The sequence below is a fragment of the Lates calcarifer genome, linkage group LG15 (genome assembly GCF_001640805.2).
Source record: "Lates calcarifer isolate ASB-BC8 linkage group LG15, TLL_Latcal_v3, whole genome shotgun sequence".
Lineage (NCBI taxonomy): Eukaryota > Metazoa > Chordata > Actinopteri > Centropomidae > Lates > Lates calcarifer.
Window position 1 is genome coordinate 4975923 of NC_066847.1, and position 17871 is coordinate 4993793.

The window sequence follows — 17871 nt, forward strand, 5'->3', positions numbered from 1 at the left end:
TCTGACATAATCAAATGAGCAGCACTTAAAGCAGCAGCTGCTTTGACAGCTTTAACTTAATCTCAAATGCTAAAAAAAAACCTTTGCTTGGGACTAGTGCTTACCCAGACTAACCAAGTGCACAGTGGGGGTTCCTTCTGCTTTTGACAGTAATGTTTCACAATAGGATGACTTGTCAGATGTGGGCCAAGTAAATAGGGGTGGGTTGTGGTAAGAGGAACAGGAAGAGAGTAGTCGAGAGAGAGAAGGTAGAAAGACAGACAGAAAGGGTGAGAGCTTGTCACGTCGGCATGTGAAACTCTTCATAGCAGGTTTTTTTTTCTTCATAAAGATATTGAGAAGACAAGAGTCAAGCCAAAAATGCCGTGCTCAGTCTGTGGCAGCTTCAAGAGATGATGCTTTGAAGGGACAAATAAAAAAAAAAATAAGGTAAGAATTACTTTTATGATTTTACATTATGGTACATAGGGTAACGTTTTTGGGGGTCAAAACAACGAGAGAATATAACTATCAACAAGAATAAGAGGGAAACTCATGGCAATATATACAGGAATCATTAATTAGCATCAAGAATCTCCAATCACGTTGGCACACACTGTTGTTGTCAACAGGAATATATTACTTACGCTTGGATTTTTGGCTTTCATCTGTAGCAAACATGCTAGAACCTGCCAAACTGGTTTCTCATACATTACTTCACAAGCGAAAGACCCAGCTGCTCTGTAGCAGACTTCATGCTTCAGAGTTTCTGTGTGTGGTGTTTGCTGACTATTAACAATGGGGATCTCAAAGTCTTTGACCCTAAGATCTTTGACCTAACCCCTGGCTCTGTGTATCTTCTTGTTAGGGTTTGACAGCGAGATTAATGGACTGTACAGAGATCAAAGTTGAAATGGCTGAAGAGGGGCCACTGGAGCCTCTTGTCATCACTGAAGAGGGAGACATAAATGAGGGTGTCGCTGAAAGAAGAGCAGTGAGCAGTTTGACTGTAATCTTACAGAGCTCCAGGGGAGAGTCGGCTCTGAAAAAGGAAAAGGAGAAGAGCACAGGGGAGGACAAGAATGAAGAAGATATAGTGAGTAAAATGTGCTTAGAAGAGCAGAACCGGGAAAAACTACAAAGCAGCACAGAGGACGACCAGACAGAGGACAAACAGGAGGGTGATAAACCAGAGAAAAATGAGAATGCAAATGATGGACAGAACAGAAGCAAAGAGCAGACAGAGGAGGAGATGAGGATTAATGAAAAACCTGAGAAACCCAGTGACACAGAGGATGATAAGGTCACACAAAATGAGCCTCACGTGGACACAGAGAGGTTAAATTCATCTGAGCAACAACCTGAAGGGACAGAGAGCCAAGCGGAGGATCCAAAAAAGGTTTGTAACGTGTTTTTATTTCATTTTAACCTCGTGCCCTGAGATTACCTCTGTTAGCAACTCAATCGGCAGGTCATGCAGTGAACAAAGTGTTTTTAATGTTGTTGATTTTACCAACCAGTCACCATATACTCTAGGAGAAAAACAATCTCATGATGGAAAAACAGCAGGTATCATTTTGTTACTGAGCATGTGGGAGTACGTAGGAGTCAAGTGAATTCTTTTGCTGTGCCAACAAACAGTCTGTGCCACTCACCAAAAAACCTTTCCTCCCTCCCATATTTTTTTCTCTCTGCCACCTACCCACATTTTCTCAGGCTCACCGGTTAACCCCTGACTTCCCAGAGTCCCTGTACGAGCTGCTCTGCACCCTTCAGGAGGGCAGGCGGCTCAACGACCAGCGCTGCTCCTTCAGGATGGAGAGTGGGATCAGGAGACGGAGGTGCCACTCTGAGCCCAACACAACCAAACCAGCCCACAGAGGTGAGAGCGCTTTGAGAGGCTATAATCTGTTTTTTTAAAGTAGTAAACTGATGAAACTGATGCAGCTGTTGCATTTGCTTCTAGTGCTGCTGACTCATGTTGATCAAGCTGAAACAACATGAAACTACCAGTTCTCTGTGTGACTCAAGAATGTTTTGAAATGTGTGCAACTAGCTCGTTTCCACGGCTTTGCCTGACCACTGACCGCTCAAAGTCTCCTGAGATCCGACCATCAAAGCTCCTTTTGTCCCTCTCGTTTCTCCACAGTCATCTTTTCCTCCATGACTTCACTGCAGAAAGAGGAGTTTTTCGAGCTGGTGGCCACCGCTCAGGCCCGCCGGCTCGATGACCAGAGGGCGCAGCTAGAAAGGTCACCCCCGCCAAAACCAAAAACCAGGAGTTTCAGGGGCAGCATAAAGCAACTCTCATTTGTGAAAAAGCCGCCTGCTCCAGTTCCTGTGCCTAAAGAGGATCTGTATAATATGATTCTCACGACACAAGTAAGCAACCTAAACTAGTTTGTTTAGATTCTTTTATCATGGTATAAGGCAGTTTAGCTTTGTTTCTCAGAAAACATCAAGTTAAGTACAGCTGTAATCAACTTCATACATAACTCCAGACTTTCACATCCACACTTCCCCTTCCACCCACAGGCGCAGGGCAGGCTGGAGGACCAGCGCAGCAGGGCTCCTGGTCCCATGGATGATGAGGACTTCTTCTCCCTGCTCTTGAGGGTCCAGGGGGGACGCATGGACGAGCAGAGGACTGAACTACCGCGCATGCTGGAAACCTGAGATGGGAGATGAGAAACTGGGGGGCTACTGCGGAACCCATCCCAGTTACTGTGGCCTTTTTTTTTTTTAGTCTGATGTCAAGTTAACAGAGGGGTTCTTTGTTGAGCCTTATGATGCTTTGTTTCAGGGAGTTGTTTTCCCTTCTTGATGGTGTTGGTCGGTGTTAAAGCTCTCAAGATTGTAGCAGAAAACGCTAATGTTTGGGCAACAGAGCTTTTAACATGACTTGAGCAACGTTTCTGATGAGATTGTGAAGTTTACTTACTTCTTCCTAGTAAATAGGATCAGTAGATATGCTTTCTTATTGCCAAATTCAGCATGTTATTGAATGTCTGCAGTGGGTGGTTGAATGGTTTTGTGTGTGTTCCTGTTCTTAATGTAGCTGAGGCAGACTACTGATCTCTGTTTTTCTCCTTTTTTGTACAGTAGACATTAAACTCACCAGAGATGGTGTTGAGGACATAACAGCTCCGAGGCCTCACAGTGCTTGACTGTATATGGATAATCCTCCTAGAAAAAATAAACAAAATGTGCATCTGAGCCATTTGCATTTATCCATTTATTCAATTTGTCCAAAATGTTGTCAGGGAGGAAAAAAGATGTGTAACACACTCTCTAATGAGGATATCATTAGAGCATGTATTCCTTCATTTTTATTTTATTTTTGCATATCAAACACAGTGGAGTGTGAGTGCAAGTGGTGACGCTAACAAGGACGTATAAAACCTGTTATTTTCATTGTTAAGCATCACTCCCTCACTAAGTCACATTCCCACAAGCTTGATCGTATCTAATCTCTCTAAAACATCCTGTTGCACTTGAATGAAGACATTCACACAGAAGGAGAAGGAGCTTGTTATATACTGTTTTACAGTGGGGAACAAATAAGGCAAAGGCGTTAATTTTTTACAGAATGTCGGTGTTATATCAAAGTTCCTGAATTTTGTTTTGAAGGTCATGTCAACACAAAGGCTAACAGTGGTTATTTATTCAACAGCACTATATGTACACACAATTTACAACTAGATTTTCACGTGACAGAACAGACAGCTATTTATGCATCTAAAATTAATTGTTAAACGTATTTGAAGTAAAATATTTCATGTTTTGTGTATTTTTATGAATATTAATACAGATAAGAGAACTTAATCAAGCCTGTGTTGACATATAAATGTGAAAGTTCAGTGCCAACAACTATTTGCCGCTAAACAGACCCCATTAAAACCCATGATGAATTACTTGTTTCAAAAGGTTTAATATACTTCACACACACACACACACACACACACACACGCACAATAATAGGGGCCAGTTTATGTCACCAGCCAGACTGGGGCCTCTCCTGCAGGCCTGTGACCTCCTCTGGTCTGGTGGTGGTGTGTTTAGCCGGCTCAGCTCAGAGGAAAACTTTCTGAGGAAGTCCTGGTCGCTCTGCATAAGGGAGGTTAGAGGTGACAAAAGGACACTGTGTCACTTCCTCAAACCGAGCAGAATTATGTGATATGTGTTAGCAACACTTTAACCAACACTGCGTGTTAGAGAGCCACATTAAAAAGAGAAAACACGATGTAAGTCAAAGGTGATTCAATTATAAAGAATTCAGGGAGATCAATTAACTTAAATCATTCATTGTCATCATTATTCTGTCACATGACCTGCTTTTGAATGTCGCTGCTCCAAACTATCAAGTGATATAAAGACATAAACATTTCAAACAAAGAAGAGGAACAGAGCAGAGGAGGAGAAGAAGAAAACAAAAGAGAACACAAAAGAGAAACCACACTTTTTAACTAAAATTGTGAAAGACTCAAACAGGAACAAACAACAGCATGGCAACTATTAAGATTCAAGTTCCACTTTTAAGATGGGCATGTACAGGAAGTGTATACCAGGGTTGGGTCAGTATACTGAGTTTGCTGGTATGGCATTTTAAAGGCCACATATCAACCAGGTCAACATGTGTTTGCCAGTATTATTTTTATACTTGAGATGGCTAATTCTAGTGTGGTGTTGGAGAATTTAAATCAAACAGATTTGCGACCGTAAAACCTTCAGTTAAACCTGCACACTAACTGTACTCAGGAGGTTTTACTTGATAGAGTTGCAGAGGCTTTTCCACACTGCCAGGGCTATATTTAGGCAAATGCTGCGCACGTTTCATTTTGAGGGTTACATCCTGTTTTGTTTTGGTGTTTCCTGTTTATAGCCCTGGCTTGATCAGTTGATTGACAAGCACCTTTGCTGCCATGAAGGTTGGGCTTTGTCTCTCTCTCTCTCTCTCTCTCTCCCTGCTGCAGCACCACCTTCAGAGTGCCTGGTATATGCTTTTCATTTATTTATTCATCTAAACCTCAAGCATGGTTCTGTAACAAAGGGATGAAAATTCATCAGATACTTTTATATATATATATGTATTCCTGATTAATATTGCTGACCTGCCCCTTTAAATGAACATTAAATAATAATAATAACTTAAATTTATAAGATGGTTACTTCTTTTTAAAAGGCTAATGAAAGTAGAGTTGCCAAAATTAGCCGATTAAACGATTAGTAAAAACATTAACTGGTCAAGATTTTGATCAGTTTTAGTTTACCAAGAGCTCCAAACATTTGAAACATTCACTAGTTAACACTTCACACATGTGCTGATTTGCTGCTTTTCTTTGTCACATTTAATTTTAACCAGAATATTTTGTTTTTTTAAAGTAATTACATTTTTTAATCAATTAATTGATTAATCCATCAATCGTGAAAATAATCGACAGCTTAATGATAAAGCCAATAGTTGCAGCCCTAGAAGACAGCATTGTGATTATCTTAAGCCAATTAATATCACTCTACAGTCAAGACTCTGATATTATATTATATTATATTATATTATATTAATGTTTTTAATTTATTTAGCGAAGCTTTTTCTGTGCAGCCCCTTTCACCGGATGACGTCACCGACCACCTGACTGAAACCTAGGACTTTTAAACAAGGTAAAGACAGGCGCGAGGAAGTTACGGGGCATTTAAAAACGAGTTTAAGCATACATTTCCACAGTCGTTGTTTCACACATTAATTACTTTTATAGTAAAAACTACTTAGCTTATGTTTATTATGTGTTTTTATTTGTAATTGTCGTTGTTTACCCGGTTTGTGAGACGTTCCCTGCCGTTGTTAGCTAGCGGGCACCGGTTTTGTAACGTCACTGTCTCATCCCGCTCGTGTAGTCCCAGGCCAAAACAAGGATGTAGCTAAAGATGAAACTTGTTCGGGGTGCAGTTTGCGCACTACAGTAGATCTTCATGCTGGAAAGCAAGATAACAATCTGTTGAGAACATAAATGAGGACAAAGACGCTCTGTCAGAGGTGGGTATAAGCGCATAAATGAAACTTGACCTGTGCTACGGTTGACTTAATTTTCCCATTGTGGTTTTAACAGTTAGTAAACAAGCTAAACGGCTGCGACTACTGTGATTTATCTGGTTAATGTCACTTACAGTTATATTTTGCGAGTATGTTTCGTTTCTTTTATTCATTTTTCGTGAATGTCACAAGGGTTTTAATGTTTCTATGTTCACCGTTGAGAATGGACTGGTAGAATTACAATTACTCAAGTACTGTGTTTAAGTACATATCTGAGGTACTTTGACTTAACTTGAGCACTTTGTGCTACCTTATAATTGTTCTACTCCACTGCACTTCAGAGGGGTATACTGTACTTTACTTTTACGTTACTTCAGTTACTACTTATTCTGCACATCACTAATACTAATAATACTAATACTAATTGATTATATGTGTGTAAAATCCTGAAATGGGTCACTCTGCATAATGAGTACTTATAATTTTGATACTTTAAAACCCTCTATTTTACATTTACTGGCAGTGAAAACAACATTATAGTGTAGAACAGATATAAGAATATTTTAAGGATTATTCTAATTATTACATTTCTTGTGAAGATATATCTTATGTTTTTATTTTTACTATATTGTCAGTCATTATCTGTTTATACAATAGCCTCCACTTGCAGGTGCCAGAGTTAATTTTAAGCTTGTTGGAGACAAATCAAGCGAGTGCTTTCCAAAGTTACAGTCTTTTTACTACCCAGTTCCCTCTTTTTGCCACTGCAAAAAGCAACACTGTCCTCAGAAACCCAAAGAGGCAGTTTGTTGTGAAGGGATCCCTCTGCAGCCAGTATGAGCTCAGAGAGACAGTTACAGGTGACTAAAACCCCTTTCAGTATACAATACTGTATGTGCATGCCAGTGCTGTTTTAAGATATAGATAGGGAAAAATGTGAACATATCCTTTAATTTTCCAATGTCCTGAATACCCTTGTAACTGTAAACCATTAATTTAAGTCTGTCTCCTGTTGCTAGATGGTTCTGTTCCTTTTCCTGCTGATCTCATTGGTGCCACTAGGGGGCAGCACCTCACCAATCACCTGCTACAATGACAATGGAGATGCAGTTGATTGGTAATTCATTAATAAAAGTCCTGGATAAAACAAGCTTTTACAGATATGTTTTATGGTTTTTTTTATATATATATAGTTTTTTTAAGGTGTCATAAGTCCTTTAAAGTCCTATAAAGCTGAAATAGTGATTGCACCGTCTTCCTCTCTCTGTCTCTCTCTGAGCTAGGTTCTATATGTACAAACTGCCTAAAGAACATAGCGGAAGATCTTCCACAGAGGGTGAAATGTACTTACTTTTGGACAAAGGGAGTGAAGGATGGACTGAGGGGAAGGGGACAGTGAACGACACCGCGGGAGCCTTGGGCAGGACAGTCGGACAGCTGTACTCGCAAGGACAGGTCTGCTTCTGCTGTGTGTCTTTTTGTCTGTAACTGGTTCAACAGATTCAGTTTTATTTTGCTGGGAGTTTGAGTTCATTTACTAGGAAATGTGATGCTTGCTGAAATTATTAGGCTGTTTTCAGATCCTTATTTTTCATGTATTGTACTTGGATTGAGGGATGAACTGATTAGAATGTGGTGGTGAAAGGTCAAAGGTGAAGGTCCCTGTGTCCTTGCAAAAAATGTTTTTGCTGTAACTCAAGAATTCATGCATTAATTATGTCAAAATTTCATACAAATGTCTAATAGGATAGAATTATGACATTTTATATGCAAAAGGTCAGAGGTCAACTTCACTGTGATTTCATAATATTCTGCAAAAACACTTTTATTCATCTATTATTCAGCGCCATAACTCAGGAACAGAAGGGGAGATTGTGACCTGTGTCCTGCAGTATGACATAAAGTCCACAAAGATAGGATGGTTTTTAGTAGTATTATTAGTTTATTTATTTTATTTTTAATTTCCATTAGCTTTAGCCACAGAGTGGTGTTTACCTAAGCAACAGCAACAGTAAATACTACAGCTCAAGTAGAATAACAAAAGCAGATGCGATTTATTTTTGCCTGCTTCTGCTTTTTCACTGCAGTCATAAGACTTCTCATTTTGTTGACTGTCTTATTAAATGCAGACACAAGCTTTTTTCCCCCTCTATTAATACGAGTTGTCATTAGATTAGCATAAGAAACTGAGAATGAGAACTGAGAACTTGTTTATTTGTTGCCAGTTTATCTGTCCATCTCACAGCAGCTGAGGAATCCTAACACAACAGTTTCAGTCACAGGATCGTACAAAACATGTGAAACAAATACGACTTGTGCTTGTGTTCTTTGTGTCCAAGTATGATGGTTTTTAATTTCAGCTAAGAAAAACCTCCTCGTTCACAGAACACAGAGGTAGCATACATCCTCTACAATGACCAGAGGCCACCCGAGGACTTTGGTGACAGATGGTTCAACGACAGTGGAAGCAGAGGGGGGCACACGAAAGGTGAACACCAGAACAGTTCTGCTTTAATACTCCCAAAGCTGAGACAGGCTGCAAAAGATTTGACTTGACACTCAATAGCAAAAAATGTCAGTCTGTTGCAGTACTGTATAAAATTAAGTATGTCTTAATCAGGTTTCACTACATACCTATACACTCAGTTGCCAGTTTTTTAGCTTCACCTCACTAAAGTTTAAGACAACAGTCCTGACTTAAACCTCACCTTGATGAAGGTTAATATGTTCAGTTTATGTTAAAACTTTTTCAGAGATTTTGATTCAACTGTGTGGTCATTTACATATAGATATTACATATTAAACAATGTTTTTTCTCCTTCAAAAGAATGCCCTAAGATAACAGTTTGAGATTTTACAGCATAAATCTCACAAATTTGGTATGTATGAGGCAAAAAAGGAAAAGTATCTAAAAGTTATAAAATGATTCAAGAGGAATATGCATGATAAGAAAAGAAAGAATCAGGATGACTAATGTAAAAAAAATCACTGTATATCTGGGGTGTATATAGGGAATAGTTGTGGTAGTGCATTTATCAAGTTCATGAATATAAAATGAATGATCAGAGTGACATGTTGACATTGGCATGGAGGGGATAGTGTAAAATATTGTCTGCTACTTTTTGTGTTTTAATCAACTGGAGCTTCACCCTCCTCTCGCCAGTTTATAGAAAGTTGTGTGTGCTGTGTCGACTGTACAGTTTTGTTGGGAGTAATTACCATTTCCTGTTGTCTGTTTTTTTTTTCTTTCATCCCAAATTGTTTGCGTACTAATTTACAGACTGGAATAACTTTTGATTCTTCTGTAGCAGAGTACTTGACATGAATTTGCCAACATGTTTAACATCTCTGCTCCTCAGGTGTTGTGCTGCTGGATAAGAATCAGGGCTTCTGGTTGGTCCACAGCACCCCTCACTTCCCGCCTGTACAACAGGCAGGAGAGTATTATTACCCCAGCAGCGGTGTGACCAATGGACAAAACTTCATCTGTGTCACCTACCCGCTCGACCGCTTCCAGACCATCGGTAAGACTGGAGTCCTGCCATGTGGCCCGTTTAGCCCGATACGGAGTTGTTCTAAAAATGCAGTCAGCACCTTATGAGGATGTTAGAATGGATAGTGTTATCACATTACAGTTAAGTGAGTCGGGAAGAGAAGGATCAGGCAGCTAATGAAGATTCATACTCTGCCTTGTGTCTGCTATTACATTATATTGCTCAGACTCAGTATGCTTTAATTAAGAGGGAACTGAAGAGTTCATTTTCAAATTCCTATCAATAGTGTTGGGAAAATAGGTCATTTATTGTTCAGTATATTAAAACTTGCAATTGTTACAGCCTCAAGAACGCTGCTGTTTCCTCTATATGATTATAAATAAGAATAAGCAGAATCATCATGCAACCTCCTCCCACACTGCCTCTAAAACCTCTAATAATATGTTGTACATCTTCAGAGTTCCCCTGCTGTTGATTGGTGCATTACTCAACATATTTAAGGAGAGTTTTAGTTTCCCATGCTGTTTCTAAGACGGTTAGATAATTTCTGGAGCTTTCTTGCTTCGAGAGGGATTTCCTCAGTCATTATTGTCTTGTTGTCACCCTGCGCTTAATAATCCAGTCAGGTATTGACACAACAACAACAATCCCTATCCAAGATAATCAGCATAAACAGGTGTCATCACCATGTCACTATGCTGCCTCTGCAGTTCCCTGGCAGATCCCAGCAGTTGGCACAGTTGCTATGGCAGTGCCTGGGGTAATGTAATTAGATTGAGGTTTGTAACCATAGAGATATTGGCCCCTCACACTGTGGCAGGCATTCGCTCCATAAGATTCTCGCCTCTCCAGCTGGGATGTAGAGAGTGTGACAGTGTCCGCCAGGGTGACGTGGATATGTTGTGTCAAACAACAGAAGGTGATCGCAGCTTCGTCACGTTTCATTTCAGAGCACCTTGCAGCGTGAATTAATGAGGCGAAACTGACATTTAACACTACTGAGTTCATAAATACTGCCCCTCATTTATGTGAAGACTAGTATGATGTCACAGTGTTTAATTAACCTTGTTGTGGATTTGATTAGCATAATTATTTGTTTTGTGCATAGAGTTAGTACTGAAACAATACGCTGATTAATTTGGTGGCTCTAAAAGCTCAACACATTGCAACTTTAGACACAAACATACACAGAAATGCAGCACAATGTTTGTCCAAAGTGCTGGAGTCAAAGGCAACTGGACTTCTTTTAGCCTCCTTAAAGATGTTTCATCTCTCATCCAAAAGGCTTCTTCAGTTGTAAAGACTGATGGGTGAGTCCCAGGTATTTCACCTTTAGTGGGGTTGTTACCTTGGAGGTGGTCCTGAGAGTCGTTGACCCACGCTGCCATCATGTGAGTCGTTAGAGTCACATGAGCCAAGGTGTGACTCCTTTGTGAGTCGTTTTCCCAGATATTATTGCAGATATTTGCTGCCCACCTTGTGTTAGCCTTTTCCTGAAAGAAAACTGCTTTTAATTTCTTGCATTATTTCTATTTGCATATGTTTTAAGTCGCAGTGTGTTGAGCCCTCAAGGCCGCCATAGATTAACTGATCAGTCAACCAACATAAGCTTAAGTAACAACAATTTTGGTGGTTGATTCAAAGTCATTTGAGAGGCATAATGAAAAGTAGAGGAATAAAAATGTTATGATAATTTATCCCAAGTGCAACAAGTGACTGTGTGAACCAAGTTTCATGGTTCATGGAGTCAGGAAGGTAGAAGTTAGGTCATCACCAAATTCAGCAGGACCTTTGCCTGAATCATGAATGTTTGTACAACATTTCATTTGCAATGCATCCAGTTATCATGTCTAAAAATGACAAATGGTGGCTCCAGCTTCTTACCGCTTGCTGCTTTTCTCTGTTTTATATAATTTTAAATTAAATATATTTGAGGTTTGGATTGTCTATCACAAAAAGAGCTGTTTGAAGACATTACCTCAGGCTCTGAGAAGCTGCAGTGGGCATTTTTTCCTCTAATAACTAACATTTTATAGAATAAATGATGAGTCAATTCATTAGAAAGCAATGGACTGCTAAATAAATAAGGAAGGTAATCAGTTGCCGCCATAATGGAGCTCATGTAAGTAAGCAGCTGAAGTGTATAATGTGTTGAGGTTACAATTAAGTGTTACACTGTTGTTACTGACAATAGAAAATTGTGTATTGGTTTGTTTTTTGTCCAAAAGAAAAACTGACCAAATGTAGAAACATGGCACTGGCATGAGTTACTCTATAACATGAATATAAAACATCAGGCCATGGTGTTTGTCTCTCAGCTTCTTTCTAGCTCTGCTGTTCTACACTTTGAGAAGAGGCAGAGTGAACACATTTTTTTCCACTTACACGCACTCAGCCAAGACAGGATTCTGAGAAATGTAGGAAATTACCACCTGAAGAAACTGTAGATAAGAAAAAGGTCATAAGATGGGAAGGAAAATTACACATAAGAAAATAACTCCAAAGACACATAGATGGATTTTTAGTTATTTTATCTGTCTGTCATCTGTTGCTGTGCAAGTTGTTCACATGCCTCTAAACCAATGTCACCAAGACTGTGCTATTCATTTACAGTACTTGACAAACTCTGATTCTGGAGTGCCGTTAGCAGCGTTCGCCTTAAATCTAATTTGTTTTGCACCACAGGAGAGCAGCTGCAGATCAATCAGCCTAATGTGTACGACTGCGATGTCCCTGAGTCCTTGGCGACCCTGGTGCCTGCGCTGGCTGCTGTCTGTAAGAAAAAACATCTGTCCGGTCACATCTTTCCACATGCCAAACCTGTATCCAATCGCAGCGTGACTTTGACCTCAAAGGACGGAACCAACTTTATCAGTTTTGCCAAAGGAGCCTCTTTTGACAATGGTATGACTTTGAGGAAATTAAAGTAGTTTAAAGTTTGTTCTGACCATAGTTCACCTTATTCCAGCTTCGCCTTTGTTCTCATTCGTCCTGCCTCTCTTGCTTCATCAGACCTCTACCACTCCTGGGTGGCCCCGACCCTCCAGTCAGATCTCCTGGTCCAGTTCTGGATTCGCTCCACAGGCATCCTCCCCTCCGACTGCTCGCTGGGCTGGAAGGTCCTGGACATCACACTCATCCACCCGGGGCAGGCGTTCACTTTCAAGGCCAGCCAGGACCACTCCAAGTGGGCCGTCAGCCCCAAGGCGGCCAGAGAGGGGCTCGCTGGAGGAGGAGGAGGCTGGGTGTGTGTAGGAGACATAAACCGGAACGAGGCGGAGGAGAAGCGAGGGGGAGGCACGGTGTGTCTGCAGGATCCGGTGGTGTGGAAGGCTTACCGGACGGCAGCGTTAGAGTGTGAGGCTTGTGGAGGAGGAACCATCCAGTGCTAATGACCTGCTGGAACCAGACAGGTCAGTTGGGCTAGGACCAGTATGGTGCATCTCATGTGGGTTTTTAAGAGGAATATTTAACATTTTGGATGATGTTTATATTTCTTTTAATGTCTAGTGAAATCTAATTGAAATGATCCAGTTAACATTTTAAAATTCAGATGATCTTCTCTACAACTATGTACTTCCATGATTGTTTTCAATGACGCATTGATTTCCTTTATACGTGTGGAGAGCTGAAGTCGTGACATTACGTCTGGGCTAGCTTCTGTAACTCAGTGCAATCTCTCATTCAACATTTCTTTAATCGGTACTTGTGAAAAATGAAGCTTATTTCTGGGATTTTCTCCACTACAGCAGCTGCTATGAGAAAATAAAACCTTTGTGACTGTAAGTAAGTTAAACGATTAAACTACAAGCGCAGCAGCACCGCTACTTACATCGTAATCATCATCATTGTCAGTTGGTTTCTATATTCAACACTCTCTTAGAATATTATGTTTCAGTTTTATAATTGTAATCTCTACTGTCTAAAAACTCCTACAGACATGTCATAACTAACCTCGATCCCTTGACTTGCTGATGGACTCATGGATAGCTCAGGGAAATGGTGTCCTTTAAAGGCAGCTAAAAATATAAATATCGATCAATGATATAAAATCATAGTAAATGATGACACCATTCTAATTTAAACACACATGAAGTGAAGGCTGGATTTTTAGTTGTGAGTATAATTACAAATATCATTAGGATTTTAAATCTGGAAGTTACCGTTTCTCTTCAGCTCTCTGTAACACTGCATTTTGCACAATATACTGTAAGAGCAAATGCTGTTTGAATTAAGATTACTCATTTCTCAATAACATTAAGATTACTATTAAGAGTTACACACTTAAATACTGCTTCAGCAGGGCTGTGTGTGTGTGGTTTGATTAGATTTGATTGACAATAACAACATCTAACTGACTGGTGTCCAGAGGTTTGTAGCAACACCTTTCTCCTGCCCACTTCAAACCTGTGGGAAGAGCACAGAGATAAACACAAAAGTCTCATGTAAAATAACCAAAACTAATCCAACTTCAGCAGAAGATAGCGTGTTCGTGTCGGACCCCATTACTCACAATAAAAAGCTGATTGAGAAAATATGTTTTCAGGGCTTTAAGGCACAAAAAACCATTTTACTTGTTGAGAATGATTTTTGGCTGTTATAAAGGGGCTGCTACATCCTCCCCTGAATTTAATGCATACAGAACAATGCTGGAGGAGGACAAGTAGTCAGATATAATGGAAAGCAGAGGAGCTTGTGGGAAATATGATGTTCATCTTGGAAAAAAACACAAAAACCTCAAAGTGCCTCGTTAAATGAAAGCATTGGTTCAAGTGTCTTTACAGCCGCTGGGTACTGTTTTAACTGAAACTGAGGAGACAATGTTGCAGAGTGAATGAGTGCTGCTTCACTGACTCTGACTTTTTCTGTTTAAATCAACATTAGCTGGTTTGTGGGTTCGTTCTCAGGGGGAGCATTAAGCTTTGCTTGTTGAAACCGTATGAAAATGGATTTTATGGGATTTTAAATTTTATGAACAATGTGGGATGAATTGCACTAACATTGAGCACATGCACACATTTCACTGACAATGTCAAATCACAAACACTGACAACATCCAGGTGTGAGGAATGCTTTAATACTTTGTGTTTAATGAATGTTTGTATTATTAACTGGGTTGGTACGAGCATCTTCGTGTTTCAGATGTGCTTTTTCTGACATATCCAGAAATATTTTTTGTTATATCCCTTAGATTTCATACTTGTAACACATTTTCACGTACATTCATTCTGATCTTGATTTTGCTTGAAGATAAAGATGCTGGCTGTCTTGAATCTGAATAAAAAGACTAAAACAGAGGTGTATTATTTTGTCGCTGATGTATAGTCACCTTGCTTTGTTTTCCTTCTCCATGAGAAAAATAGAAATGTCAGTATTTGACATGTGGAGAAAGTTTTAATTCTTTTCATAAGATACTCAGCAGCATGGAAAGTATGTCTGCATTGAACCTGGAATATGTTACAGCACATCAGTCGAAAGCAATGAAATTCATATAAAAGTAAATTTATTACCACAAAAATAGGACATCCTGTATGTAGTGCATAAATAGTTTTGATGTGAGACTACACAGCACTGGAGGTGACTGCATTTCCTCCATGTATACTGTATACATTCTAATGCAAACATGGGAAAGGTGAGCACCCTTTAGAGAAAGGCACTAAAACAATCAGTAGCATAGCATTATGCTAGCACACGTCATCTATTGTTACCCAGAATCCTCTCCCTGGTCCAGCCGTGCTCGTGCCTCGGCCGATAAAGAGACCTCACCAGCACTAAGCAGGCGAATATGACAACCAGAGGTCACAAGACTTGATGTCAAAGTCGAGGTTGTGTGTTTCAAACCTACTCTGAAGTTGATTCAAGACATGAAATCAGAGCTGTGTCTTTGTACTGTAAGTAAACAGCAGTGAAGATGTATCCTGCTGAGCTGCTGGAAAATCTGCATAAATTAAGTTTAGCTTATGCACTGTTGAAAAAAATCAGACCTGGAAAACCTTAACCAAACTGGTGGCATATATATGTATATTATTTGATTTTCCTTGTCGTTGTCATAAGGTTTGAAAGAGCTAAGTTATTTTTAAAGCTGCAATAATCACTTTTTGACCACTAGGTGGCAGAGATACACCAAGCTGTGTTCCAGTTTTTCTGCCATATAAAGTTTTTTTTGGCTAACAGCTGCTTACACACACCAGCTGAAGTAGTATTTTATTTATCTGCAGTTGTGTTTCTGTCCAATCTGTCCATCTAATGAAAGAAGTTCATATCACTTAATTCTAGTTTGGTCCTCAGCAACTTTCTAAGAAAATATCTGACTCTTAAGCTGCAACATGTTTGACTTTTTTCACTGTTTGTTTGCTAGATAGCAGCTTTTTTTCCCCACTGAAAACAGCTGCAGCAGGAAACGTACATTTTAGAGCTGTAAAACCAAAACAATTACTCAAACTAAAAATCTCACTAGAGTTGCAGTTGGTGATATTCAGTTCAAAGCTAATAGAAAAATATAGATTAATGCAGCTTTAAGTTTAAGCCAAAGTTAATATCTGCTTGCATTATATTTGAATTTACCAGTCACTGTAGACAAGTGTTGGCCTGTTTAAAGTGGAAACTTTGCAGGTGTTTGATGCATTTTTCCTTGATGAATTAGTTACTTGACAATTCCAACACATGGACATAGAGCTCCTTGCCAGTGTAAACACAATGTTCACATCGCACAGATGTACAAATATATAAATATATACAAAACATATATATGTCTCATATGACAAGCTCAGTGTTTTGCTACAATTATGCACTTTTGCTGCATCTTCTTCTATCCATGTGTCTTCCTGGCGTGTGGTGTTTATTACTAGAACCAGATCTGACGAGCTGTGTATATGAAGATTTCATTATGCTTCTTCCCCTCCAAAAAACAGTCTCAAATACTTTGATGGCCTCAAACACGTTCTGACCAATTAAATCTTCTTTTTGCATTTGGAAACGTCACTCACAGCTGAGGCACACAACAACAAAGGATTTCTTGGTTGTAATTAAAACAGATCTTATTCATTGAGTTGGAATGAAGAAAGAAAATGCATCAAGTGCTACCTGACGGGGACTCGAGAGCCAGCACCAAAAGCACTCAGTTAAAGGCTTCCATTGCTCTTCCTCTGGGTGTGAAATATTAATGCATATTGTTTGGAAAAAGAGGAAAACTGACACTGTTCTTCAGCAGCAGACGGCTCTGGTGAACGCAGAGGGGCAGCAGGAGGTCTGAATGTCTGACAGACTTGGTCTTGGGTGTTTTGGTAGATCAACCTTTGCAGGAGTGTGGGATAAAGGCATATGCAGATTTTTGTTTTGCACAGAGAAGGCCACATTTACTGTCTGTGAGAGATCACGCTGCGTCCACGTCAGAGCTACGAAAAAAATGTCACACTGTGGACAAAGTTGAAGAAAATGTGATGTCAAAATAGAGTCCTGACCAGTCTCCTCCCCTTGGCTTTGATTCGAGGAAACGTGGCGCTTGTCTCTGTGCTGATCGGCTGTGAGCCAAGAGGAGTGTTCCCGCCTTTCCTTCTCAACAGGAAGTCAACACTAGAAGATGTCATGGCGTAGAAGACGTTTCCTGTAGCAGGGATGACCAGTTCTGTGTCAAGAGAAGCAGAGAGACAAAGAAACGCGTGCAATTCAGTAGAGCTTCTCAAAGGCTGCAGTACCAGCAACATCAGGACTCTAAAGCCTCTTTCACACTGGACAAAAAACCCACTAACATCTGGATTTTGTCTTCAGCTGGAAAGGGTACAATTGCCATTCAGTCCCGGGTCAAATGACTCCGTAATAGTTACGGGTATTTATTGGCTCCAGCTCTGATCAGCAGTGATGGAAACATGACTCCCGGGTGAACATGCTAATTTTCCTTCTCCTAGCACAATGCTATGACGTTCATCGCAGTGCCGGACATTGGCGCGTAAAAAACTAGAGGCATTCACTTGTTTTTACAGTCTGTGGGAACAACGGGCAACAGCAGTTTGTAGGCAAATCTGTGATGCAATGTTGGCTTCTCCTGATTTGAGGGGAAGAGGAGTCACCGACCTCCACTGACCCTGTTTTCCGGCATGTTTGGGAAGTCGAAGGTGATACTCCAGAAGCAAAAAAGAGAGGCAATATTGTCTACTGGGAATGGGAAGGGAGTCAGTTGCCTTTTTAGTGGGTTTATCCGCATTTTAAATGACAGCGACAATGCATGGAGGAGCCCTGGTGGCCAAGAGGTTAAGGCTACAGACTACAAACAAATAGCTATGTGTATCAAATCAGAGAAACTTCACCTGATGTTAACAACCTAAATACTGACACCTGATGTTAATCACAATTTCAGATCAAAACCTTGAGATC

The 17871-nt window shown here is 40.0% G+C and overlaps 3 protein-coding genes and 1 long non-coding RNA gene across 5 annotated transcripts in view; 2 read left to right on the forward strand and 2 right to left on the reverse strand.

Annotated features, from left to right (window-relative positions):
• Window positions 1–47: 47 nt before the first annotated feature.
• Window positions 48–3195, forward strand: LOC108899455 (G-protein-signaling modulator 1). The gene is made up of 5 exons (XM_018699891.2): window positions 48–429; window positions 848–1378; window positions 1696–1861; window positions 2129–2361; window positions 2515–3195. The coding sequence occupies exons 2-5, from the start codon at window positions 866–868 to the stop codon at window positions 2653–2655; spliced, it is 1053 nt and encodes a 350-aa protein (XP_018555407.1). The 5' UTR covers window positions 48–429; window positions 848–865; the 3' UTR covers window positions 2656–3195.
• Window positions 2924–5917, reverse strand: LOC127143321 (uncharacterized). Its single transcript, XR_007814633.1, has 2 exons — window positions 5791–5917; window positions 2924–4086 (listed from the first exon to the last, which is right to left on the reverse strand). It is a non-coding gene; the product is annotated as an uncharacterized LOC127143321 (long non-coding RNA).
• dnase2 (deoxyribonuclease II, lysosomal) lies at window positions 5869–14798 on the forward strand. The gene is made up of 7 exons (XM_018699897.2): window positions 5869–6010; window positions 7027–7124; window positions 7291–7462; window positions 8393–8495; window positions 9367–9531; window positions 12187–12405; window positions 12514–14798. The coding sequence occupies exons 2-7, from the start codon at window positions 7027–7029 to the stop codon at window positions 12891–12893; spliced, it is 1137 nt and encodes a 378-aa protein (XP_018555413.1). The 5' UTR covers window positions 5869–6010; the 3' UTR covers window positions 12894–14798.
• Window positions 14559–17871, reverse strand: part of rgl2 (ral guanine nucleotide dissociation stimulator-like 2) — a 29242-nt gene continuing 25929 nt past the window's right edge. For both annotated transcript variants that reach the window (XM_018699895.2, XM_018699896.2), the window contains one exon: window positions 14559–17125. In XM_018699895.2, coding sequence (XP_018555411.1) covers window positions 16944–17125 — 182 coding nt within the window. In that variant the 3' untranslated portion in view covers window positions 14559–16943. The remainder of the gene's footprint in view (window positions 17126–17871) is intronic.